Source organism: Lacerta agilis, chromosome 5 (genome assembly GCF_009819535.1).
Source record: "Lacerta agilis isolate rLacAgi1 chromosome 5, rLacAgi1.pri, whole genome shotgun sequence".
Taxonomy (NCBI): domain Eukaryota; kingdom Metazoa; phylum Chordata; class Lepidosauria; order Squamata; family Lacertidae; genus Lacerta; species Lacerta agilis.
In genome coordinates, this window is record NC_046316.1 from 33521578 (window position 1) to 33549472 (window position 27895).

The 27895-nt window shown below is 40.6% G+C and overlaps 1 protein-coding gene across 1 annotated transcript in view; it reads left to right on the plus strand.

The window, feature by feature from the left end:
* The first annotated feature begins 2019 nt into the window (after positions 1-2019).
* Positions 2020-27895, plus strand: part of TNKS2 (tankyrase 2) — a 31843-nt gene continuing 5967 nt past the window's right edge. Inside the window, 20 exon segments of the mRNA XM_033149246.1 lie at positions 2020-2454; positions 5876-6100; positions 9642-9737; positions 11364-11400; positions 12604-12679; positions 13592-13686; positions 15106-15172; positions 16084-16270; positions 16975-17096; positions 17861-17952; positions 18689-18767; positions 19269-19440; positions 20300-20379; positions 20631-20776; positions 21566-21731; positions 22597-22816; positions 23629-23738; positions 25482-25670; positions 26514-26763; positions 27751-27833. Of these exon segments, the coding sequence (XP_033005137.1) occupies positions 2205-2454; positions 5876-6100; positions 9642-9737; positions 11364-11400; positions 12604-12679; positions 13592-13686; positions 15106-15172; positions 16084-16270; positions 16975-17096; positions 17861-17952; positions 18689-18767; positions 19269-19440; positions 20300-20379; positions 20631-20776; positions 21566-21731; positions 22597-22816; positions 23629-23738; positions 25482-25670; positions 26514-26763; positions 27751-27833 (2742 nt within the window). The 5' untranslated portion in view covers positions 2020-2204.

Below are 27895 nucleotides of genomic sequence, written 5' to 3' on the forward strand. Positions count from 1 at the left end.
CCTAAAGTAAAATTTAAAAAGCTGAAATATATTTCTGTTCTTCACAAAACTCTTGTGTGTTTTGCTTAAGGCTTGAAGTAGATCTTGGTAGCAGCTGGATTTTTTGTTTTCAAAGATGTGAGATCAGTTATTGCATGCTTCTTTGTCCCAGAAATCTCCAGTTCAACCTGAAAACGGCATAGCATCAGAACTTAAGCCACTGTTATCCAAATCCCATGCTTGTCTACTCAGAAGCCCCACTGAGTTCAATGGAGCTTTCTCCTAAGTAAAGGATGCATAATGAGTAAGCCCCCATTAAATTCAATGGGTCTTACCTCTGAGTAAGCATTTTCAGGATTGTCCTATAAATCTGAAATCTCCTCTTATGCTCTATTTTAAAATGATGACTAAATATATACTTTGTGGCTTCAACATCAAGTTCAACTACCCCATTTTCTGAATACCAGGTCCAAGTTCTATTTTGTTATGTTTTCAAAGGTTGTAATGCAAGTATAACCCAATCTGAGGTTTTGGAATTTTTCTTATGGACTAAAAAATCTGTTGCTTTTCTAAACCCTTTAGTAATAAGCCATGTTTCACTATATTCACACTATAGCTATTTGCAAACCGACACAAAGTGAGATTTTTATGTGCCTCTAACTGAAACTTTTAAGAGACTTAAATCTTCACATCACAGCTCACAAGAGTCATGCTTCATGTGCTGAAACATTTTCCTTTGCATTGAGAAAGATAATCAAATATTGTTGTATTACAAAATCCTGCAATTTAAAATAAACCGAGCCATATCAATTGTGCTTGCCATTTTTTCCACCAGACATGTGTTTTAGAAAACCGAAATTAGCAATGGGGCAGGGGGGTCCCAACAAGCAGTTATCCTATTTGCCTAGGTCCTAGGACATGGACACTGGAATGAAGCCCAACTTTACACTGCGCTGCTGTCAGGTGGGCCTGAAGCCACCAATTTCTATGGCGGGCATGCCCAACACTGCCACTCAATACCAAACAACAATCCCATTTCGATGCCAAGGAAGCTTTACTCCAATACTGCAGGGGTGGCAGACTTCCAAGAGACTGTGATCTACTCACAGAGTTAAAAACTGGCAGTGATCTACCCCCTTTTGGGGGGTTCAGGTCAAAGTTGTTAATCTTTTTTTAGGAAGGAAAGACCTGTTTTTTGAGGTTCAGGTCAAAGTTGTTAAGAGGAGGAAAGTCCTGTTTTTGGGAGGTGCAGGGCAACAATGTTGAGCTTTTGGGGGGGCATGGTTGTTGAGCTTCTTTGGGGGAGCCAGTGATGTACCAGTGATCTACCACAGACGTCCAGTGATCTACCGGTAGATCACAATCTACCTGTTGGACGTGCCTGCAATACTGTACTGACTTCATGACAGGAAGCCGGGCCTTATGAGGAATGGTTGAAGGAGTTGGGTATGTTTAGCCTGGAAAAAACTGAGAGGAAAGAGAATAACCCTCTTCGAATAGCTAAAGGTATGTCACATGGAGGAAGCAGGAAGATTGTTTTCTCCTGCTCTGGAGGGTAGGACTCCAACCAATGCATTCAAGTTACAATAAAGGAGATTAGGACAAAACAACAGGAAGAACTTTCTGACAGCAAGAGCTAGTCAACAGTACGGCGGTCTCCTTCAGGGGGCTGTGGACTCTCCTTCCTTGGAATTTTTAAATCACATTGGATGGCCATCCCTCAAGGATGCTTTAGTTGAGATTTCTTGCTGGAGGGGGGTTGGACTAGATGACCCTCGGGGCTCCCCTTCCAACGCTACAATCCCGTATTCAGCTGCGCACTACATTATTCCTAACGCGTGTCTGCCCAAGCAGCGGTACCCACGGGAAGCTGACACCCAAGGAAGCCGGGCTGGGGGGCGGGGCTTCAACCACGGCTCTCCCGACGTCACTCCGCTGCTCTAACCGCCGCGCCGGCAGTTCTCTCGCGCACATCGCGCGTGCGCCTCCCCTCCCGCCTCCCCCCCCCTTCATCGTTGCGCGCGCATCTCGGCTGCTCCGCCTTCCTTCCCCCTCAGTGGCTGCCTCGGCCGGAGGCGACTGTGGCGTCGAATTGCTCCCCGCGGCGGCCGCCGCCGCCACCGCCGCCTCCCCCCGCCGCTCTCCGCGGTGAGAGCTCGGGCCGCCTATGGCGGGTGTTGGGCTCTGAGGGCGAACGCGGAAGGAAGTTCGCTCTTGCCCCCGGCATGGCGGGGCGGCGGGGTGGAGCGGCGGCTGGTCCCCTGGGGGAAGCGCTGCCGCCGCCGCCGCCGGCGTTGCTGTTGTCCCCGTGCTGCGCCGGGGGGGCGTCGTCGTCGTCGTCGGAGCCGGCCCGCGAGCTCTTCGAAGCCTGCCGGAACGGCGACGTGGAGCGCGTGAAGCGGCTGGTGAGGCCCGAGAACGTGAACAGCAGGGACACGGCCGGCAGGAAGTCCAGCCCCCTCCATTTCGCCGCAGGTACTCGCGGGTGGCCAGGCCGCCTCGGGCGTCTCCACCCCTGACTCTGACCCTGCATGTGAACGGGGGGTTCGGGGTATAGTGGCTTTAGGGCCGTGGGGTTGGGCCCCTTCCGCCGAGGAAGGTGCTGTTTGTTTATTTGGGGCTTTAAGGGGAATCATTCAGGGAATTGGTGGGCGGGTGGGTGTCCCCACGACCGCACATTTCCCTCGTGGAAATAAGAGGAGCCTATAACCCCCCCCCCCCATCTCCCTGATCTCTGGCCATGCAGGAGGAACTCGCGAGATCCTTGTCCCTGAAAGCAGCCTGTGGGGGCTTGTGTTTAAATGGCCACCGTAGCCAAGAGCAGCCAGACTGCCCCCCCACACACACACAGCGAGGGAGGCCTACAAGTGGTGGCGTGGGCCGACCTTCCGCTCCGTGGGCGGGATGCATTGTTTTCAGTGTCTCCTCGGAAGGGCTGGTGCATACCTGAAAAGTGGCGTCCAAAGGGGAAGCAAACCGGTACTAGCCAAGTCCTCACATTCAAAAGGTTTTCAGTTTGAGAAGGAAACGCATCGATGGTGAATTTGTTAATAAGTCTGCAATCCACTCTCAGAGCTAAAACGATGGCCCACATCCTGTAAACATTAGTTCACGTTGTGCTTTGTGGGCGCTTTCAGGAAGATGTTGTTGTGTAAAACATGCACATAGATGGGTTGTTGTGATTAGGCATGTGTGTGTTTAGAAGTTCCTGGAAATTATTGGTCACAATTTACATGTGTGCAGCTGTCACATCAGAGTTGATAATTATTTTGTAATTCCATCTTGTAATTGCACACAAGGATGCCTTCTTCAGATCCAAGGGTTAGGTGGTGTTTTGCAACGCTCAGTTTGGCCCAAATGGACAAACAGAGAAAAGGAGGCTGGAGCTTCTTAGATGCAGGTTTTCCAAAGCCTACTGATTTTGGCTTGCTTCCAAGATAAGTTTGTTTTGGATTGCAACTTAATGCCCAAGTTGTTTAGTCCATCTGGCACGGTGAACTACTGAACTGTCATTAATTTGCCCAGATTGGAACAGGCAAATTTATTCTATCAAAAAACCCCAAATGATGTCTAGACCAGCAACAGACCACATTTGCATATCACACCAAACCATGCTATGGCTTGTAACAAACATGCAAATATACTGGCTCCATAGGAGGCTGTGTTTCCTTTGCTCCTCCCAAGGTCATGGTTTCTTAGGTTAGTGTGGCACAGCAGTTAAGATTTGGTTTACCATGTCATCTGAACCTGGGTTTGTGATTTAAACTCTCCTTAACATTTGTCTTATACTTACAGGTAGTGGTTGAGGAGGTTGCCTGGTTTGGATGAAACACTAAACCAAACTTTGGCTTAACAGCTGTTCTGCATTAACCTAAAATACCAGGGAGGAACAGTAGTGGTGCAAGGTTTTCTCCAGAAGCATATTTGCATTTGCACAAAACTGTGGTTTGACTTAGTGTGATATGTGAACTAGGCCCCAGGTGATTTAAGGAGGGGGCAGCACGCAAGGAGAGGGAGACTGACTAACCCTTGCAACCCCCATCAAGAAATCCCCCATGTGGCATTTAGGTTTACGAAGAAACTTAATTGCTGTGGCAGGGGCAAGTCCAAGGAGGGGATGTCATAGGCTGAATCTAGAGACAAATCCCTTCAGCCCACAGGCCAGCAGTTCCCCAACCCTCAGCCATACTCACTGAGGGAACCCACTGAGGGGAAGGCATCCCTACAAGTACTTTAGCCCTGAACTCTTCAGGGCTTTGTATTGTACAACCAACACTTGGAAGATAAGCCACGGAATCCAATTCCTTGAGGGCTTACCTTGAGGGTTGAGGGCTCCTGCTGAATGGGGTGGACTGTATACAGTGGTAGCTTGCAAGACGAATGCCTCACTAGACGAAAAACTCACTAGACGAAGGGCATTTACTAACGAAAGGGTGACTCACAAGACGAATTTTCCTATGGCCGCAACTCGCAAAACAAAAACGTTTTGCTTTTTTTTTCTTAAAACCGCGCTTCCTCCGACTGTGCTTCACAAAACGAAATTTCCACTATATGACAACACTCACGGAACAAATTAATTTCGTCTTGCGAGGCACCACTGTACTGCAGATGTGTGCATTCAAATCCTATTCTGTTAGACCATAGTATTTTTTAAGAATTGGAAGCAGTATAACAGATGCATCACTGCTTATGGCAGGAGCAGACAGAAGGTAGAGCTACATGATTTGCAATAGATATAGAAGGGTTTCTGACTGAATTGAATACAGTGGTGCCCCGCTAGACGAAAAACTCGCTAGACGAAAGGCATTCGCTAGCGGAAGGCTGTCTCGCAAGACGAATTTTTCAATGGGCTTGCCTCGCAAGACGAAAAAATTTCCGATTCCCTCCCCGTCAAACTGCTCTTCCCCCGTTAGTGCTTCGCAAGACGAAATTTTCGCTATACGACAGCACTCACAGAACGAATTAATTTCATTTATCTCAGCTTCTATGTTTCCTACTTGTAAAGTAGAAGCATTAATTAGTTCTTTGCAGCTCTACTGCATATTGCTTGAGTTTTGTCTTAGAATCCCTGATCAATAGTAACTCCGATATAGACTTAATCTTTTATATGCACATTGTCAGGTGCAAATTGTCTACCCTGTGCTACCATTTTTTAATCTAGCTTTTAATCTTTTTAATCTTGTCTACCCTGTGCTACCATTTTTTAAATCTAGCTCCACCCCATAGCCACTATGTTGTACCTATGTTGTATATCCTGAAGGCTACCCATCCCCCGGTTGACATTGTGTACTGTATAGTTATCCCATGGTTCCCTCAGAGAGATGCAGGGGATTCTGTATTGTTTACTGATGATGCTGACTCTGGCAACTGTTTCTCTGTCCAAATGATAAAACTTCCATTTGTTTACTATATAATGATACAAAATGGAGGTTTAATGCAGAAAGTAACATTTTAAAAATCCACAGTTGGGGCAATTCCTTTATTTGAACCACCAAAATGTCAGCTGTTTGGAACTAAATAGGGTATTGTCCAACTGCCAATTTATTTATTTATTATGGGCACACATTGTGTTTTTTGCAATAAAATTAGGGAATGTATACTTAGAACTGATAAGAAAATACACAATGTATACTCCCCCCCCCATTTCTGCTTATTTCTTGAAAAAATGGAGACTTCAAAACTTCAGGAAATTTAAAATCTCCAAAATAGGAGCGATCTCCTGTTCTGTTCATCAGCCTTTCTTTTATTTGGTTAGCCAGAAGCAGTTCTTTGGCATCTTGTCTGGTTATAGCACTCATGGAATGTATAAGGAAGATTAGCAAGTTAGATTTTTGTTTCTTAGCTTTAGCTTTCTTCCTTTGAAGACTGACTATGTAAAACTACTTTTTTGTTTCAGGTTTTGGTCGAAGGGATGTAGTGGAATATTTGCTTCAGAGTGGTGGTAACGTTCATGCACGAGACGATGGGGGCCTCATTCCACTTCATAATGCCTGTTCTTTTGGTCATGCTGAAGTTGTCAATCTTCTCTTGCGGCATGGTGCAGATCCTAACGCACGGGATAATTGGAACTACACTCCCCTTCATGAAGCTGCCATTAAGGGCAAAATTGATGTCTGCATAGGTAATTTTTGAAAACACTTGTGTTCTCTGGATCATTGGTGGTTCAGTCACCATTCAGATGATATGTGGGGAAGTTGCAGAACAATCAAGAATTGATCCTGGATATTTTTGCTTTTTTTTTTTTTTTTTATAAGATTTTATTATTTTTCCATGAAACAAGACAAAACAACATTAAACCTACATGCATAAACACCATAAAAACATAATAGACAATCAACAATACAAAAATACAACAAAACCATACAACAAAACAAACTTATACAAACCTTGCTAAATACTTATCTCTGTTTCTAAACTTGTTTTAACTTCTTAGGGGGGGACTTCCCCTGGTCCCTCCTCTGTCTTCAAAAACATATATACTTTTAAGGTAGCTTCATTTCTTTTATCATTAACTTAAACTCAATATTCTAATATTTTTTAAATTTATCTAAACCAAAATATTCCTTAACATATATTCTATATCTTATCATCTTCTTATACAAATAGGTCTATCCAATCAAATATTATCTTCTTAAACAATTATAACTCTACTTATACTTCTAAAGCCGATTCTTTTATATATTCCTGCACAAACATTCAAACATTCATTTTAACATGATTAACTAAATAGTCTTTAAATTTCTTCCAATCTTGTGACACCTTCTCCTCCCTCTGGTCTCGGACTCTGGCGGTGAGGTCTGCAAGCTCCATGTACTCCATCAGTTTCATCTGCCATTCTTCAATTGTCGGTATCTCTTCGCCCTTCCAAGTTCTTGCCAATAAAATTCTAGCAGCTGTTGTGGCATACATAAAAAAGACTCTATCCTGACTGGGTATCTCATCATTGGTCATGCTCAAGAGAAAAGCCTCTGGTTTCTTGCAAAAGGTAATTTTCATTACCTTCTTAAGCTCATTATAAATCTTGTCCCAGAAGGCCCTTACCCCTGAACACGACCACCACATGTGATAAAAAGTACCTTTTGACGATTTACATTTCCAACACACATCCGACATTTTAGAGTTCATTCTAGCTAGCTTGACTGGTGTCAGATACCATCTATAGCATTTTCATTACATTTTCTCTTAAACTATTGCAAGCAGTAAAATTAATATCTTTCCTCCACAATCTCTCCCAGTCATCCATCATAATATTATGACCAACATCTTTTGCCCAATCTATCATTGTTGATTTAACCAACTCATCTTTAGTATGCCACTCTAGCAACAAATTGTACATCTTGGAAAGGTTTTTTGAGTTCGATTCGATCAGTTCTGTTTCCAGTTTTGATTTCTCCACCTGAAAACCGACTTTTTTATCTAGTTTAAAAGTTTCATGTACCTGATGATATTGCAACCAGTCAGGGACTTGACTTTTGACTTGATCATAGCTTTTCAGCTTAAATAAGTCCCCTTCCTGTTGCAATATGTCCATATATCGCAACCATCTAGCAGACATATTTGGTCTCTTATAGGCCTTAGCCTCCACTGGCGATATCCATCTAGGAGTCTTTCTCTCCAGTAAGTCTTTATACCTAATCCAGACCTGATACAAAGATTTCCTAATTACATGACTCTTAAAAGTTCTGTGAATTTTAACTTTGTCATACCAAAGGTATGCATGCCAACCGAACATATTATCATATCCCTCCAAGTCCAACACATCTACATTCTCTAATTTGAACCAATCTTTTAGCCAGCAAAAGGCAGCTGCTTCAAAATAAAGTCTTAAATCCGGCAGGGCAAAGCCTCCTCTCTCTTTGGAGTCTGTTAACACCTTAAACTTAATTCTCGGCTTTTTGCCCTGCCATATAAACTTCGATAGATCCCTTTGCCAAATCTTAAAGCAGTCCATCTTATCCAAAATTGGTATGGCTTGGAATAAAAACAGCATCCTTGGTAGAACATTCATTTTAATGGCGGCTATTCTTCCCATTAACGACAGTTTCAATCTTGTCCATATCTCCAAGTCTTTTTTTATCTCTATCCACAGTTTTTCATAATTGCCTTTGTACAGGTTCACATTTTTTGCTGTGAGATTGATACCTAGATATTTTACCGATTTGACAAAATTGAGGCCGGTGCCCTCCTGTAATCTTTGTATCTGTTCTGCACTCATATTTTTACTTAAAACTTTGGTTTTCTGTTTGTTTAGTTTGAAGCCAGCTACACGTCCGAATTGTTCAATTAATTCTAAGGCTTTGGGGACACTGCTTTCCGGTTCTTGTAGGGATAGCATCAGGTCATCTGCAAAGGCGCGTAATTTGTATTCTTTCTCTCCCACTCTGATTCCTTTTACCTGTTTCTCTTTTCGTAGCATGTTTAAAAGGACCTCCAGGACCGTAATAAATAATAAAGGGGAGATAGGGCACCCTTGTCTTGTTCCTTTTTCAACTTCAATTTCCTCCGATATCACGCCATTTATTATTATTTTAGCTCTTTGTTCGGTATAAATGGCTTTAATACCATTTAAGAATCTTTCTCCAACTCTATTTTTGCTTTTTTCTGACAACAGAGATAGAAACCATTCTCATCAGGGCTTTGATTGTTGAACTAGCTCCTAGGTCCTGTGATTTTCATAATATGGTGCTGGTTTTGACAATGGTTCCAGAGCTGAAAGTGATCCACAGGCAATTTTTAAGTAGTGCATGATGGGGGCTGGATGGCAAAGGTATGAGAACCACTGGTTTAAAACTGTCTCCAGTGTTCTTTTTATATAAAGTGACACAATCATGCATATCTTTTAAATTGGAAAACAAGCTTTCAAACAATCTAAGGCCTTCTTGTAGAAATGAGGATACATTATTCTTTATTAAAATAATATAAAATAAAGATACAAAAAATATCAATAACAGCAACAAAGCCCCCCAACAAAAACCCCTAAACAGTACCCCAGACCTAATAGTGCTAATAGTGGCTTATTGGGGAGTATCAAACTGTAATTACATGTGAATGTGGCTGTTACTATAAGGTCGATGGAGCCTGCCTTCTTCTAGTTGCAGAATAATATGTTCATTGAAATGTTTCCATACATTTCTCCTTTCCCACCCTAGGGCTCAATGAGGGATTTACTTAGCGCTCACATTAATTTCCTTCTAGAGCACTTTGTTGGAGAGGGGGGACTGCTAGAGACACAGCAAACACTTTTCCTCTGTTCTAGCTAATGCTTTCTGCTGTATGTACATGCAGCAATGAAGGAAAGGGAGTGTGTGTGCAGGCATAAACTGTACTTGTGACTGAAAAAGAAAGCATGAAAATTGTGTTTTCACAATGGAGTATTTTCCAACTGTTCTGTTTCATCCTTAGGACCAGTTCTGTGACTACCTTTGCTTGATTCTGCTGTATGTATAACTGCTTTTGAAAATACGTGTACACTTCCCAAGTGAAACTAGCCTTTTACACTGAAATGTTCAGGGTTATGTTTCGTTATCAGGTTAGCATAATTCTAACTTGATTCTTAGCGTAACTCTTATAGTTTTAGATTAGGGCATCTAATCCCTTAGCATCTCCGCTGAGCTACTTCCTTGTCAGGTTCTGATGAAAGCTTTATTTTTTTCTCCTTTTAGTACTGTTACAGCATGGTGCTGATCCAGCTATCCGAAATACAGATGGAAGAACAGCATTGGACTTGGCGGATCCATCAGCAAAAGCAGTGCTCTCAGGTAAATGTTGTCTTTTTGTAATCTGTAAGATTTAAGTTTTGGCTACTATTTGCTGGTAAGGTGGTATTGCTCCTATTATGCTTGGTGAGAGTAATAATCTTTGTTAACTGGAGAAGACCTGCTAAGAAAAAAAATACAGTAGTACTTTGTAAGATTGGTAAAGGAACAGCCCATTTATTTTTTACCACTCCTCTGGGAAATCAAATATAATGGCTTGTTTATCCTACCATCATGCAGAATAAGTAATATTTGAAAAGAGTGCTACTTGTGTGAGTTTAGTAGCTGGCTTCAGAGTTGATTGTTTTCATTTTGAGGGCTAAGCTTTTGATTCCAGCTGTGCCATTTATCTAAATTAGCAAAATTATATTTTGTATATACCATAGGTTTTACTGCTTGCCTGAATGTTTAGCAGTTTTTGATTTCATACAAAAATAGTGGGGTGGTATTCAGCTAAGTTTTACTGAGAGCAGTGCCACTTAAATTAATAAACCATACTAAGTTAGGTCGTTCAATTTCAACAGGTCTACTCTAAAGCCTAGTTACATCACACCCAGTATTTTAAAAATATCAAACTGGATTCGGTTCAGGGTGTTGGTCCTCATAAAAGCTGTAAATGACTTTGTCCCAAGTACTTGAAGGAGTAACTTTCTCTGCATGTCCCAGTGTGTTGTGTGCAGTCAGAGGAAGAGAAATACATGTCTATTCATCCAGGCCTTTAGACGTAGATGACTTTATGTAAGGGTCCAGTAGTGCTCCTCACGAGTAAAGGCAATGACACAGGATCTGTATATTTACATCAGTTTATTATACAGATATGTACAAGTCAGAGCTCAAATTCCATGACTGTCTTAGTCACTCTCAGATTCCAGAAGTGGCACTTTGCGAGAACCAGTATGGTGTAGTGGTTAAGAGCGGTAGACTCGTTATCTGGGGAACCGGGTTTGCGTCTCCACTCCTCCACATGCAGCTGCTGGGTGACCTTGGGCTAGTCACACTTCTCTGAAGTCTCTCAGCCCCACTCACCTCACAGAGTGTTTGTTGTGGGGGAGGAAGGGAAAGGAGAATGTTAGCCGCTTTGAGACTCCTTCGGGTAGTGAAAAGCGGGATATCAAATCCAAACTCCTCTTCTTCTTCTTCTCCAACAAATCAACCTGGGGACCCCAAGTCTCCTCCTTTCCTCTTTCTGTTTGAGCCCCCTACATAATTGGGGCGACGGAACTACCGATTCCCCCTCCGTCCCTGAACTGCTGAGTTGGTGTCAGAACCCTGCAACATCTGATTGCCCTTCCGCCACGGAACTCCCTCCCTGCCTATCGCTCCCACAGGAAGTCTCAGGGCTTCTCTGGTGGTGCTGGGTACTTTCAACATCAGGGGTGCCTCCCTCCACCTCAGCCTGCTCTCCGCTGCCTCTGAAGGATCCTCTGACACTTTATAACTGTAATTTTAATTATTGTATATTGAATATCGCTTTATCAGATTTTGTTTCTAGCAAGCCAGCATACTATTTGGGGAGGGAGGACAGGATAAAAACACAGAAAAACAAAAAACAACAACCTTTGCTTTATAAAAGTTTTACACATTTGTATTTGAAATAAAAAATCCTATCTCCTTTTTGCTAACTTTCAGGTGAATACAAGAAAGATGAACTCTTGGAAAGTGCCAGGTAGGAAATAATAAAAGATGTAAGCTGGATCTACTACCCTGCCTCTTTCAAAAATACCCCAAAAATGAGACAAGCTACACTTTGAAGATTTTTTCATATTCTGCATAACAAAGGCTATTATGTACAGTTATGGATTGGAAATTATTACCATGATCTTAATGTCTGGCATTCTCCATGCAATGGCAATACTTCTCTAATGCAGGCTATCCACTCTGTGTGTGGAGGTGGGGGAGGCAGGGACAGTGCATGAACGACATTCAAGGAAGGGCCTGCGACACGTACTCTACTCTACTTGACTCTTTTCATTGGCTACAGTACTGGAGTTCATAATACAGTGGTACCTAGGGTTATGTACTTAATTGGTTCCGGGTTGTCGTTCATAACCCGAAAAGTACGTAACCCAAAAAATGCACTTTGCGCATGCGTGAACTGCGCTGAATGCGCAGAATGCTTCTGCACATGTGCAGATCATGCGCCGAAAAACACTTCCGGGTTACGGGAGTACGTAACCCGAAAATACGTAACTCAAAGCGGACGTAACCCGAGGTACAACTGTAATGGCCTAAGCCCTAAACAAAAGGTTGGCCCTGGTCAAACTTCTTAACAGGTAAATGAATCACACACACAGAGAGAGAGAGACACAGGTTTTTGTCTTGACAAAGATAGAATCTGCCTAAAATGTATTGCCCCCGGACAAATAAAACAATACCTTTTAGGAAACCAGGAACTAGCTTACAAACAACCTGCCTGAGGCACCATATTAATCTCAGTCCCATTCCTAAAAGGCAAGTGTCTAGTCCAGAAGTAACCCCCACACCTGCACACCTTCTAGAGGGTTGGAGAAAAGTTCTGTCCTTATGTGTCCTCTTAGATTTCACTCTTCAATGAAAGGGGCAAACTTTTGCACTTCTTGCTGGAATCTTCACACACATCAAATGTGAATGGAATGCTGCTCTCACAGTGTTGAATGTAACCGCTAGTGTTCCTACAATAAAATACCAATAGATACATTGCTAGCAACTGTGATTAAGGATTTTAATATATGATATATGAAGTACCATTGCACCAATAAAATATATTCCAAAGTTTTATTTTTAATTGCAAAGCATTCAGGTAGCTGTTTGTAGTTGCTTTGGAGTATGGTGTAAGTTGAATAAAGAAGGATGCATGCCAAATGTTCAGGAATTTTTAATTGCCTTTTAGGAGTGGAAATGAAGAAAAACTGATGGCTCTTCTCACACCACTAAATGTCAACTGTCATGCAAGTGATGGCCGAAAGGTATTTTTGTTTTAAAATGCCCACTTTAAAATGTTAGATTTTTTTTAAAAAAAACCACACACTTTACATTAAAATGAATTTGGTAACATACTTTAGTTAATGTTTTGAATTATATTTTAATTCAGGAATGTTTACTTAAAGTAGAAATCTGATATTATGTGTGTTGCCTAGCTGTATAAACAAAAGAGCCATGGATGTTCTGTCTTGGCAATATCAGTTGTTCTTTAGTTTTTAATAAAATTGTACTTTTGAAAGCCAATCAGAAAAAAATGTTAACAAGGAATCTAATACAGAGATTATGCATTGGTTTTCTTTGCCAAAAATGCTTGCTGTATCAGTAATATTACTAGTGTGCTAGGTAGCATTAATTACTTTCTATAAATTATATTTGCCTGGGGTGTGGACAGAAATCAAAATCTGTTGTCCTTTATTATGCTGTCCTCTTTAAATATATTTATGTAACTAGTTTAGCTTGAGAAAAGATTGCAGTAACTTTTGCCTTTGAACAGACGTGGGAAATTAAGCCTCATTCTTTCTCTGGCTCACTGTGCTGTACTCAAATGTAACTTATTATGCGAAAGGCCCTCCTAAGTCTATGGGTTGGATCCAGAGGTAGCATTCCATGGACGGAACAGCTCTGAATAATCAGGGAAGGCTTTGATCCAGCAGAAAATGAAGCTGCTGGACTAGATGGGCCACTTACCTGATCCAGCAGGCTCTTTTTATGTTCCTAAATATCCTTCTGCCAGGTAGTAGAGGATGTGACTTTTTGCTGACACTCCTCCCTTTGCAGCCCCCAGTGTCATGCTACAGATAACGTAGAATGTTTTAACTGATTTATTATAATTCTTTTAATGGAAAATTGCCTTCTATTTATATAACCGTTAGATTTATGTATTTTTTTATTTCTAGTCAACTCCATTACACTTGGCAGCTGGCTATAACCGTGTTAAGATTGTGCAGCTCCTGCTGCAGCATGGAGCAGATGTACATGCTAAGGATAAAGGGTAAGACTTTCTCGGGAGGTTGTGGTATGATTTTGTAGATTCTGTTGAAGCATGGATTAGATTTTATCTCTGAAATGGGCATGCCAAAACTTGTGGCACTTTGTTCAAAGAATAGGCCATCTTAACCTTTAGAAATTCTAAATTCAGAAGCCCTCTTGGACATTAGCTTTATTTGAAAGGGTTGGGATGCCTTAGCAAGCCCCACTTTTTGGGGCATACAGTGGACACTCGGGTTGCGAACGTGATCTGTGCGGGAGGCACGTTTGCAACCCACAGTGCTCGCAACCCACAGTGCTGTGTCTGCGCACGCGTGGGTTGTGATTTGGCGCTTCTGCGCATGTGCAAAGCGGAATTTAGTGTTTCTGCACGAGTGCCGAAACCCAGAAGTAACCCATTCCGGTAGTACCGGGTTCGGCGCGGTGCGCAACCTGAAAACGCACAACCTGAAGTGTCCGTAACCCGAGGTATGACTGTATAATCTTTCCAGTAGCACCTTAGAGACCAATGTAAGTTTGTTCTTGGTATGAGCTTTCGTGTGCATGCACACTTCTTCAGATACACATACATGCACACGAAAGCTCATACCAAGAACAAACTTAGTTGGTCTCTAAGGTGCTACTGGAAGGAATTTTTTTGTTTTTTATTTTGTTTGGACTATGGCAGACGAACACGGCTACCTACCTGTAGCTGTATAATCTTTGCCAGTTTGTGCACCCCTTCATGATTTGAAGCACAGTCTTCTGAAGCATTTGGGGGGGGGTGTTAAGACCGGCAAATGTGTTGCACCGGAGGAGGCAGTTCTTGCCAACTGCTTCTACTCTTACCTGTGTAATTTTCAGTCATGTGGGAAGGGAATGACTGATTGGCACTTTAATCAGATGATTACATGAAGCTTTTGATAAAATAAAAAGGGCATGTTTTAACATGGACTTGCATGAGCACTATGCAGAGTCTTTCCTCCAACATGTTGTACTCTGTCAATCCAGGGGTTTTATAACTGTTGCTTTCCCTCAAATTTCGTGAGTTAATTCTGCAGTCTGTTATCTTCAATTACAGGCTGATTATCTGCAAATATTTATTTTTTTACCACATTGCTGTCTCTAATGCCAACTGACTTTCTTTGTAATCAAATTTAACTTGATTGAACCTCTCCGGTTAAAAACAACAATATTATTTGTTGACTTCAGTAGGACTTAATTGCTATAAGTTGACCACCCAGTTGTTATACTTTTGAAGAGCATTGAGCCCAATGACAGAGGAGCTCCCCTCTTCGCCCAATATTTGGTTTTTCATTTTGTCAGATGAATGTTTGGGCTTTCTGTTTGATACTAATAATGAACAGTGTTTGACAATATTTTATTTGTTGAAGGAGATTTTTCAGTGTTCATGCGCTAAGTTATTGGGATTTCCCCCCCACAGAGATCTTGTTCCTCTTCACAATGCTTGCTCCTATGGACATTATGAAGTAACAGAACTTCTTGTAAAGGTTAGTTTCTTAATTGTGTGCGATTTTTATGGGAAGGTTATTGCAATTTTGTTTCTTTCTGTTTTTGTATTTTGAAAATTACTTCCTGTCACCTAGATTTTCAAAATGGGCATTGAAGTATGTATATTATTTAATGTGTAACCCATTTTAGATTGCATGAGGTAAAAAAAATATGGAAGAAAATGTTGGACTGATTGTGTTTAGGGCTTGTACGTCTGAAAATGCTAAATTTTCACTTGACTTTCTGTATGGGATCAAGTAATACCACTTTTTCTTTCGATAAAAATGTCTCGCGAGAGAAACATGAGATTAGGAGAGTGATTCAAGATAAAGATACTGGACTTCTGAAATTACTGTAATTATATTGGCTGTAACGACTACTTGCCCAGCGTGTTCTGAGATTGTTCCTGGAAGTATTGGTCTTGTGTGTTTTTTAAGGAAACTCAGGTTCAAACAATTTATGGATACAGTGGTACCCCGCTAGACGAATGCCTCGCTAGATGAAAAACTCGCTAGACGAAAGCATTCGTCTAGCGGGAGGCAGCCCCGCTAGACGAAAAAGTCTATGGGGCTGCCTCGCAAGACGAAAAAATTTCGTCTTTTTTTTTTTTCGTTTTGCGGAGCGCGGCTCCCATTGCCGCTCCGCAAGACGAAAACCCCGCTAGACGAAAATTTTCGCGGGACGAATTATTTTCGTCTAGCGGGGTACCACTGTAAAGGCACGTGTCTTGTCATGAAGCTAAACTGTCACTGTTTGAAGGAAAGCAGGACTACTAATCTAACAGAGTTTTCAACCTTCTGCATATGAGTGTTTATGGGTAATGTTAGATGGATCATGTCTTCCCTATAACATCAGAGTTCTAGTTTAGTATTATCCAGCATAAAATTATGAGTTATCTTTTCTCTCCTAGCATGGAGCATGTGTGAATGCAATGGATCTGTGGCAGTTTACTCCTCTGCATGAAGCAGCTTCTAAGAACAGAGTGGAAGTGTGTTCTCTCTTGCTGAGCTATGGTGCTGATCCTACACTGTTAAACTGCCATAATAAAAGTACAATCGACTTGGCCCCAACACCTCAATTAAAAGAACGATTGGCATGTGAGTATAGAGGAAATGGGATTGACTGAGAAGAATTGATGGATATGAACATTCCCGCCCCCGTCCCCCCAGTTTCCAGTAGGGACCCACACTTTGTAGCCAGTCATTACGGTGGAACCCCGGGTTACGCACGCGATCCGTTCCAGATCGGCGTGCGTAACGCGGGTGTGCGTATCCCGAGCGCACGGAAAAAAACCCCAAAAACTGGAAGTGCGATTTGAGTGCTTCTGCGCATGCACGAAGTGCGCAGAGGCGTTCTGCGCATCCGGGGGTTGCGCACACTCCGGAAACGCTTTTGGGTTGCGGGCGTTCTTAACTCAAACGCCTGCAACCCGGGGTGTGCGTAACCCGGGGTTCCGCTGTATTTGTGATACCTACTACCTCCCCTGAGTCCTCGTATGCACAAAATCAGAGGCAAGGCCATGTCCCTCTCCCATATATTTTTAAAAAAGTTTATAGTATCAAGACATTTAAAGGCATCTTTTCCCCCTCAAGACTAGGCATGATGACTATTCTGTGAATAGACAAATTTACTATTTTTTTTTTAAATTAGAGGAACCATTCTTAATGATTTCTGCAAATGTGTCTTAATGCAGAACAGTGTGTGCATTTGTTTGAAAGTAATTCTATCCTAGCAGCAATAAGATGTACCTGTGATAATGGCTTGAGACCTGTACATCATGAAATCTTGTTTTCTCTTCTAGATGAATTCAAAGGTCACTCACTGCTACATGCTGCGAGGGAATCTGATGCAGCTCGTGTAAAAAAGCACCTTTCTCTTGAGACTGTAAATTTCAAACATCCCCAGACTCACGAAACTGCCTTGGTAATTTGTTGAATATATATTTAAGTTGTGTGGTAGCTAAGCTAGGCAAGTCGACATGCAACTATTCTCCTTTTAACCAGCTTCGGTGGCCATACTGTTTAACATGCGTTGTTGTTTTTTAGGCATAGTTTATCCAAATCCATTTGTTGATAGTTCCTTGAACTTCATTCATCTCTAAAATACTGATTAAGGAGAAGGGAACAGCTAAGACCTGAGTAAAAGGTGTAGGGCCTGTGTGGCTTCCGCATCTGGTCCTCAGCTACCCTTCCTTGACCCCTGCCCCCCTGCATGCACCAGTTAGTCTTAAAACCAGCCCCCCATTGGAGCCCATGGAAGGCAATTTTCAAGTCTTAATTGCCACATGGGGTGGGTAGGGTACAGTTTGGGAGAGCATGTTAACCCACCCCTTCTCCAGCACTATAACCCCTCCAAATGACAGTTATGCTTTTTTCAAACTTAATTGGTGCATGGGAAGCATTTTCAAGGTAGGAGAAAACCGTCACTGGTGCAGCAGTTCAACATGGAAAGAGCCTCCCAGTTGGCTTTAATGCAAGGCTGTTTCTAGCCTAATTGCTGGTTGGAGGTGTGACCTTTCTTTTGTGGAGATGGCAGTGGTGCAGGCTTAACCCTTCCCAGAGGTAATCTCCATGAAAATCATTCCTTCTAAGCACTTAGGCCTGAAAAAATACTCCCATATTTCCATGTGGTTTGGTTTCACCATAAGCTGATAAGCAAATGATACAATGATCTCACTTTTTTAATAGCACTGTGCTGCTGCATCTCCATATCCTAAAAGAAAACAAATCTGTGAACTGCTTTTAAGAAAAGGAGCCAACGTCAATGAAAAGACAAAAGAGTGAGTTTTCATTTCACTTTTTTATTCCACCCTGCTTCCAAGCAGCTCAGGACAGTCCTTCCATTAGTGGTTTGGAAATTGTCCAGTTTGTGATAAACCATGATTGTGGGTGCATACAACAGAACAAGTTAAGATTGGAAGAAAGTGAATCTAAATGCTGCCAAAGTCCTTCTGGCCATGTGAGATGAGAACTAAGGAGACAGGTGAAGCCTCTGGTTCATTCCAGCGTGCAGACTTAGTTTCCTTAGAATGTGCTCACTGCATAACAAGTCAATTTCAAACCATGGTTTATGAAGCTATCTTGTTGAAACTAACCATAGTTAACATCAGCCATAATTCCAGGTGCAGGCAACATGATAAACTGTAATTAACTTGAAACAGAAGCAAAAGCTTCTGGACTACTTGGTTGCATGGAAGGAAGAGAAAGCCCAAGGCTTTTTGCTGCAGCTTCTTCTGGTTTATGCACTTTATGGTAAACTTTAACAGGACATGCAGATGTGGCCATTGACTTGTTGAAGGCCACACAAAGATGATTTTAATGTTGCTTTTATCAATGTGTAGCACCTTGCTATATTTTTATGAGAAGTGTTGTTTATAAATACTTAAAAAAATAATGCATAACTGGAGTTCTCCCCAGTTGCAAACTGATGCTCTAGCCATTTTATTTGCATACTAATTATCAATTATCAGTCTAAGAAAACTCAGTGGAAACTGTCATTACTTTTTTTAAATCAAGCTTCCTGACACCTCTCCATGTGGCAGCAGAAAAAGGTCATAATGATGTTGTTGAAGTAGTCATGAAACATGAAGCAAAGGTATGAGCCACTTAACTGTAATCAGGCATATTTTTATATATAATAAAGTAGAGAATTGCAAACCTTCAAATTTTGTAACTTTACTCCTAATAATAACCTTCAGGCATGTACCTCTTTGTGATTCTCCTGACTGTTACATTAATGTATTTTAATATTCGTTGGAAGCCGCCCAGAGTGGCTGGGGGGACCCGGCCAGATGGGCGGGGTACAAATAATAAAATTATTATTATTATTATTATTATTATTATTATTATTATTATTATTATTTATTGGCATTATATAGAGACCAAGATCAAGATTTTTGGGAATGTTTGAACTCTTGATAAACAGTCAATTTTTGCTATAAAGATGCTTTGCAGGCAAGAAAATTTGCAAACCCATTATTCCACAGTGTAGTTTTTTTGGTTTTTGTAAGTGGAATTCCTACAGATAGTTCTTGAAAAATGTATTCTGCATACTGTTATGTTAATGATATTTTTAACATTCTGTGATCATCTCTAGGTCAATGCTTTGGATAACCTTGGGCAGACATCTCTGCATAGAGCAGCACACTGTGGTCATCTGCAGACCTGCCGCCTGTTGTTGAGCTCCGGGTGTGATCCATCAATTGTGTCACTGCAGGGTTTCACAGCATCTCAGATGGGAAATGAGAGTGTTCAGCAATTATTACAAGGTAATAATTTTAACACTTCTGACTTGTCGATGTATCGGCTACTTTAAGCAATCTTTAGAATTTTTTTCTGTTGGAACTAAAAAATAATTGATGTGTATGATTTGCAGTACCAGCAAATGTTTGCTACACTACAAGCTAAAACTAATTCTGAAACCTTCATCCCTTGCGCCCACAGATTCTGCTCCACCTGAGGAACATGCTGAAGGAACTTCAAAACAGAAAAAATGTCATGGGCAATTAATGGTGGCCTGTTTTCTTAGAATAGGTACAAATGGTTGGCCTTGCTTTTTCAGGCTAGGCTATTACACAATGTTAAAGTGGGGGAGTGTTGTCACTCTTCTTCAAGTGACCCCCTTTTCCAATTCAGAGACGAAGAGCGTAATGACTGGTGGTTCTCTTCTTTCTTTCATCTTGCTAAAGTTATGTCTACAGTATAAGATTGTGTGTTGCAGTTGCAACTTTAGTTGGCTGTTTCATGAACCTTTGTCATTCAGTTGGTGGTAATTATCTGACAGTTTGTGTATGTTAATACTGCATACTATAATTCATTATGGAAAATACTTATGTCTCAGTAAAAAAATGTCAGGTTCAGTTCCAACAGCACATGTCTAATTTTGCATTAATAATAGTTTTGCAGCTACCTGTTGTACCTGAGTTTCTCTAACTGGTAATTGAAAGTTTAGTTGGTATGTTCAGTTAAATTGTAAATCAAGCCTTTTGTCTAGGATAGTTATGTTTTTGTAGACTATGAGATCTCAAAATGGTATTTCTCTAAGGGTTAGTATTAATGACTATTTATTATTGTCTTCTGTGCTATTTGAACTTGGTTAAGTAATTTATACTCTCATTTATTTTATAGAAGGTGTCCCTTTAGGCAACTCGGAAGCAGATCGGCAATTGTTGGAAGCTGCAAAGGCAGGTGATGTGGACACAGTAAAAGTAAGTTTAGAAACGGATTGTGGATTTTCTTTCTCTCAAAAATATGAAATATATAAGTGTTGCTGGCTAATTTGTGAAGATTATTCTCAGGTCTTCAGAGATGAGAAAACGTTGAAAAATTAGATAACTATTTTAATTCCTTTGAAATACAAAATCATATAAAAGACAATTGCTGTTTTTTGGGTTTTTTTTTTAAAGTTGGCTGAATATTTGGCTGAAGTAACGTGTGTCTCAACTGTTGTGTTCCTTAGAAGTTATGTACGGTACAGAGCGTGAATTGCCGGGATATTGAAGGCCGCCAGTCCACTCCACTTCACTTTGCAGCAGGATACAACAGAGTATCAGTGGTTGAGTATCTTCTGCAGCATGGTGCTGATGTTCATGCAAAAGACAAAGGGTAAATATTCCATTAAATAGCTCATAGCGAATGTAGGGAGTGGAGCAGAGGGAGGAAGACAGTTCTCCATTCTTCCTTGTGTTAGTGCCTGACACATGTATTGGATCAAGAGTGCTTTGGGTGGGGCTATACTTCAAAAAAAAAATTCTGGAAAAAATAGGTACCACAGGGTATCATGGCTTATTTCCCCATAACCTTTTTGTCATCTTAAGTTTAGTTTCAGTATATTGATAAGGCATTATCCACCACATAAGGCTAAATGTTCCCTCAAGCATGTATTAAATGTCTAGGAATCTTAGAATTCAAGTCCTCTATACCTTCAGCGGCTTAACATTTGCAAAACCTGGAACCCCAACAACTGGTGCTTCTAGCTGACGTCAGCTTTACAAATTACAGAATTGTGATGGCTGTATGATCTTTGTGTTGACCTTAAATATATACACTGCATTAGCCTTCCCCAATCTGGTGCCTATGCTGACCAGAATTGTAGTTCAAAATGTATGGAGGGCACTAGGTTGGGGAAGACTGCTTTGTAACTGGGGGCTAATTGAATTAAATCTATCTAGTTGACTAAAGTATTCTATTTATCCCCATATGAACACATAATTCTTCATGCACTTATTTTTTATGAAATAATTTTTTTTAATAGCAGCTATACTTAACTGTATATTTAGGTCAGTCATTAAAAAATTGAGGTATTTTTTTAAGATAATGAAAATGTTAGCCAAAATTAAGGCACCCTGCCGAGTGATGCAAACATTGATGGATGTTTTTCCTTAATATTTTCAGAGGCCTTGTCCCTTTGCACAATGCTTGTTCTTATGGACACTATGAAGTGGCTGAACTGCTGGTTAAACATGGTGCAGTTGTCAATGTAGCTGATTTGTGGAAGTTCACTCCTTTACATGAAGCTGCTGCAAAAGGGAAATATGAGATTTGTAAGCTTCTGCTACAGGTGCGTCACATGGAAAACTGAAGCATGTTTCAGTTTCATTAGTTTGCTTATTTCCATTTAGTGGTATTCAATTTGTGTTTAAAGAAATGTTTCAAACTATCCCATGTTCTATGTTAGAGCAACTACCACAAGATTCATCTTGTGTCTGTTGCATTTAGAAGCAGTCCAGTGTGTTTCATTTCTGTGCCATATTGTTCCCTTTCAATTCATTATTTGGGTTAAAATTTGATCTTTTAAATCTGAAATTGTATTTCATCCCCATGGATTATAATGGGGAATTAAGTGGATTAAGCCTGTTAAATGTTGGGCAGACTTTCTGCATGAACCTTTAAAAGTTTATGTGTTTATTTTATATACTGCACTTTCATATAAAATGTTGCAAGACTGTTTCCAACTTTAAAACACAATACTATAGTAAAGGCAATAAAATGTCAAACACATTAGTAAAAGCTAGACCTATCCATGAAAATGAAAGATCCCACCACCTTGCTCACCCTCCGCTTTTCCCCAATCAGCTTGGTTTCATTTCTCAAAAAAGGGAAGGTGGGAGAATGGTTGTGTATTTAACCTTTTGTGAGGTGGGGGGAAATGAGGATGCTTGGAGGGTCCATTAGCCACCTCAAGATGCCTTGTTAATAGCAGGACCCAAGTCAGCAACATGGAACCAGAACCCAAATCACCTTGGTTTGCCTCATAATTTGGGCTACCCATATTGCTGATGAGCATTCTTAGTATATTTGAATATTTGTTAATAGAGAAAGAAATAATCAGCTGACAATGATATAAATTTTAAATATGTTTCTACTTGAGTTATGAAAGCTAATGGATGTGTTGTTGGGTTTTTTCTCTCTTCTTATCAATATAGCATGGGGCTGACCCCACAAAGAAAAACAGAGATGGAAACACACCATTAGACCTTGTTAAAGATGGTGACACAGATATTCAGGATCTCCTTAGAGGAGATGCAGCTTTGCTAGATGCTGCGAAAAAGGGCTGCTTGGCTCGGGTGAAGAAATTGTGCTCCCCTGATAATGTAAATTGCCGTGATACACAAGGCCGACACTCCACTCCACTCCACTTGGCAGGTTGGTGTTACCATATTAATGCATTTGTTAAGGATCTGTCTTGGACTAGAACTTGTAAAGGGGTTGTTTAAAGTAATTGGATTGTAGTCAGCAGTTGCAAAAGCCAAAGGCAGATCCTCAGGCTAATCTTGCTTTTTTACTTCCTTCCCCCTGCAGTCTTCTGTACCTTCAAAATTGCTATTTAGACAATTACAATGGGTTACATCCAATCTTTCTCTTTTCTTTCTTTGCACTCCTCTTCACCCTGAAAAAAATAAATCTCTTCAGAGCATTGGAGGGCCAGTGGAAAAAAACATGGACTGTATTGTTCTGTACCAAGGGAATTGAATTTGGGTTGAGGGATCTTACAAAAAAACCCACCTAGTTTTAGGCAACCTTTCACTCACACTGAGTGCAGTGCAGCCCACACTGTTCAGGAGGGCTTCCCTGAACCTCTGGAGAGGGGGCAGGGGAAGAGAGATTGGATACAACCTAATGAAAAATTGTCTCAATAGTAGAAAATAGCAAGAGTGACTGGTGACTATGCAAGTCTAGTATCTCAGCCTTGTAAGCTTGCTAACAGCACCTCATGGGAATGGACGCACACACACAAGGCTGAACACGGAAGGCTATGTATGTGAAGCTTGTGTTTTGTTTTTGAGTTGGGCTTCTCCATCTCAGAGTATACATATAACCGTCTTTACTCTGCAATTTAAAAAAATAGTTCAGAATTCTATGGTTCAGGTAAGCTGGAAAAGAACTTTGTTGATACATTCATAGTAATATTTTTAAGTGCCTTTTGATAATCCATAAAAATGTTATTGTCTTGCTAGCTGGTTACAACAATTTGGAGGTTGCAGAATATCTGTTACAGCATGGAGCTGATGTAAATGCACAAGATAAAGGGGGTCTAATTCCTCTACACAATGCAGCATCCTATGGGGTAAGTATATCATAAACATTTGAACTAGATCAATTTCTAAAACCATGAATTTTATAGCATCTGCTTTATGCTCTGTGAACCTTTTCTGAAGCTTTGTTCATGATATAATCAAAGTCACCTTTCTTAAATTGCACAGAGATTGCCAAAATTGGGGTGTTAAATACACATGATTGCTTTGTTGTGGTTTCTTAAATGATGCCTTGTGGTATATTTCTTTTTCTGACAGAAAACATATGGTTCTGGCAATATTCTCTACCCTCTCTGAACTTGGATAGGAGTTAGAATGGGCCTTAGGCCCACATCTACTTTCCCTTGTTTTAGACGCTATGGGAAGAAGTGAATGATTGAACCAGAAGATCTAAAATTTATTTGAGCACAAATCAATGTTTGTTGGTGTTTGCTTAAATACAGTCTTTTGCCTGGATTACAGCCCAGGGTAGATGAGGGTTTTCTAACCTTCATAATATTTGTGGAAAACAGTCCTTTTTCATAACTCAATATTGAGTGACACACACACACACACACACACACACACACACACACGTACGTCCTTCATGCTGTTTCAACTCGTGTATTTGCATGTTTAATTTCAGTGAATTCCAACTCAAGCTGTTGATTTTTACACCTATCTATTGAGAACTTGTAGTTAAAGCTTCTGTTGTTACTGCTCTGATTGTCTCCACCCCCCTAATCCCACTCCAAAAAATATATGGGATAGAGGCATCCTTCACTGCTAACAGACTAGAAGCAGTACTTCCGAAACCAGCTGCCACAGATGATTTTGGAGGGTGAGGGTGTATGTTTTTCGTTACTAGTGCAACTCTAGCGAAGAAGGGAATCTAACCAGGATAGTTTAGATTGTGAGAAACTTAATGCAAGATTAAGCAATTTCTTACTTTTATTTCTTGATCTGCTCTCTAATATTAGAACACTTTGAAGGAATAGTTTCCAAATTAGGTTGATGGTCAGAAGTAGAATATCACAGAGGGGGCGGTTTCATGAGATCTACATTGTGGCTCTGTGAATCAAGTTATACACTTTGCTAATGCCCTGAATACAGAAAGTGTATGAATACATTTGATTTCTTGCAGAACAAGTATTCTTTGTATCAACATTGAGTGTATACACTGTCATGGGCTTCCTAGATATGGAGATTACCCAGCATGATGTTCCCTAGGAAAGGCACTATCCAGACCTTGCCCATTCTAGTGACCATCATAACAGGTAATCTCCATAGCTATGTTCTACTCACAGTACTGTAAAACAGCCATTCTGTTAAGCATGCTGGTTGTTTACATACATGGGTAAAATATTACATGTAGATGGGGCTAGGGTTTAAGAGCATGGAGTATGAACTAGAAGCTGTCAGCTCAAATCTCAACTTGGTATTGAGGTCATTTGATGGCCTTGGGCAAGAAGCTGTCTCTCTCCAGCAGGCTGTTCCCCAATGCCCCACAGTCTCCCTGTATAGAGATGCAGACAACCAGTTGAATAAGAAAGGCATTTCTATCAATATCATATCTCATATAAGAGCTTCCAAGACAGGGTGGCTATCTGAACAAACACAAAACAGGGAGGGGCGAGCTGACCTGCGTCCAATAGCAGAGTACCAAGACTTGAACTGCCCTCTTTGTTTTGATGGAATGTATTTTGCAATGTTCACTTTTTAGGAAATCCAAAGGAAAATTGCAGCAAACTTTCCCCCCCGAGGGTTGCACTACATAAATGTATTTTATTTTCCAGCATGTAGATGTAGCAGCTTTACTTATAAAGTATAATGCGTGTGTAAATGCTACGGACAAATGGGCTTTCACACCTTTGCATGAAGCAGCCCAGAAAGGAAGGACACAGCTTTGTGCCTTATTGTTGGCACATGGAGCTGATCCTACTCTGAAAAACCAGGAAGGACAAACGCCTTTAGACCTAGTCACCGTAAGTGATGGGATTTTTTGAGAAGTTTGCATTAAGCTTCAGTTCCTGGCTCCTGACCCGGACATGAAATTTGAGAGATTAAAAACGTGTTGTTATTACGGTGGGCTGGAAGCTAAAAAGCAGTTCCTCAAAGTTGGGACTGAAGATGGACTCAAGGAATTTAGTTTAGGTGTGGCTTTTGGAAGTACATTTTTCAGAGAGGAGATAAACTGTTATTGGATTTGTGCTCATTTACAAACATATTGCTTGATGTTATTACCTAGTATTTTCTGGGCTACTTTATGTCTTCAAGTTAAACTATTGATAGAGACCTGCCATTCACAGTTTGTGACTGAAAATGTCTAGGACCAAAACTCGCAACACAGAATTTCTTACTTAGTATAATGTTAAAGATAGCATCATTGTGCACTCTGTGGCACCCTAGGAGCTTGCAGTTTATATTTAGGCTAGGATCATAAGCATGCTTTCCTGGAAGTAATCCTCTTGAACTTAAGGGGACTTCTAAGTAGGTATGTATAGGGCTGCATTGCCAATCTTTCTGCAATAGTGTTTGCCACATTAAAAAATGGTATTTTTAATGTGTGAGGTGGGCTACACTGCAAGTGAATGATTTTTGTATCGGATTTGCCTCTAGGGTCATGCCTTTCATTGCATTGTAATTATACACAAGCAAACTCTGGATAAGAGTGATAATATATCTGGTGATACTTTGTAAGAAAACTTGGCTTTTTAGGATAGCTCAAGTAAAAGGCCACTCACTGTAAATGTTACCCTGTCTTCATTTATGTTTGAATAAATTTGTGAATGTCTTAATGATATTCTAATTTTTTTAATTATTTTCAGGCAGATGATGTTACTGCATTATTGACAGCTGCCATGCCACCTTCCGCCTTGCCATCTTGTTACAAGCCTCAGGTTATAAATGTATCTCAAAACACAGCATCTTCAGCAGATTCACTTTCTTCAGTTCCATCTAGCCCTTGTAATCTGTCCGCTGCCAGTAGCCTTGACAACTTGTCTGGTAGCTTCTCTGAACTTTCAGTTGTTAGTACAAGTAGTGCTGATGGGGCCACTGGTTTGGAGAAGAAGGAAGGTGAGTCCTGCCTTTACTGATGAATTGACTTACTCAGATGAGTGGATGATTTATTAAGAATTAGGACAGTTCACACATGCATCAAAGACTGCAACATCAAGAAATGGTGCTACAAGTGGTATTCCTATCCACACCAGATTCATTATTGCAGACAGAATCTGATGTAACTTTAGGCACAGTAGTGCTCTGCAGGTCATTCAGTGAAAGGCATGTATGTGTGATTTGGATTATAGATAGATATACCCAAAAATGATCTTTTCTGTTTCTAAGATAGTCACATGCCAATACATTTTTTTCAGGGCAACTTGATTGGCCGTATGGTAGAAAGATTACTTGAATGTGAGGCTTACGTGTGTTAAATTTACGAAGGGTTTCTCACACAATGCCCTCATCCTCCCAGCGCCATTCCTGTAGTTATTTCTGAAATAATTTTTTGTACTTGCACTTCGTTGTTTGAGAAGATTTCCCTAAGAATAAATCAAGATAAAAAAATTTTTTATTTGATTGTATAGAATATAGGGTCAGCAAGTATTTTAATTTTTTACTTAAAACACACATTGTCTTCATTCACGGGTCAACCATAGTTAATTGTTTACTGGGATTAGGTCATTTTGCCCACTTTATTACAGTCCCCAGCTTAATTGTGTTAAACGAAAATTCTAGTTTGGATGCGTTTCACTACAGACAAACTATGATTTGTACCCAAAGTTTTTTCTTGACTTGCTAATCATAATATTAATACTAAGCCATAGATTGTGGGTTTATTTCTCTTGTGGGAAGGAGCACAGCAGGCAAAATCAGCATGCTTACTGCATACTAGTGGCTATGGTTTACCATGAACTTGTAAAGTGTGCCACAGCATGTCCCAAGTGTTGTTGGACCTATATCCAGAAGATTGTTTCTTATTTATACTCTCATGAACCTGCAGAAAAGGTAAAATACATTTAGCTCTTTAATATGCAACTAATGTCTGCTTTTCCTATACAGTTTCAGGTGTTGATTTTAGCATAAATCAATTTGTGAGAAATCTTGGACTTGAACATCTAATTGACGTATTTGAGAGAGAGCAGGTGCGTAGCTTTATTGTTAGGGAAACAAGTTGCACGGTGCAAATGTAAAATGAGAAATTTTA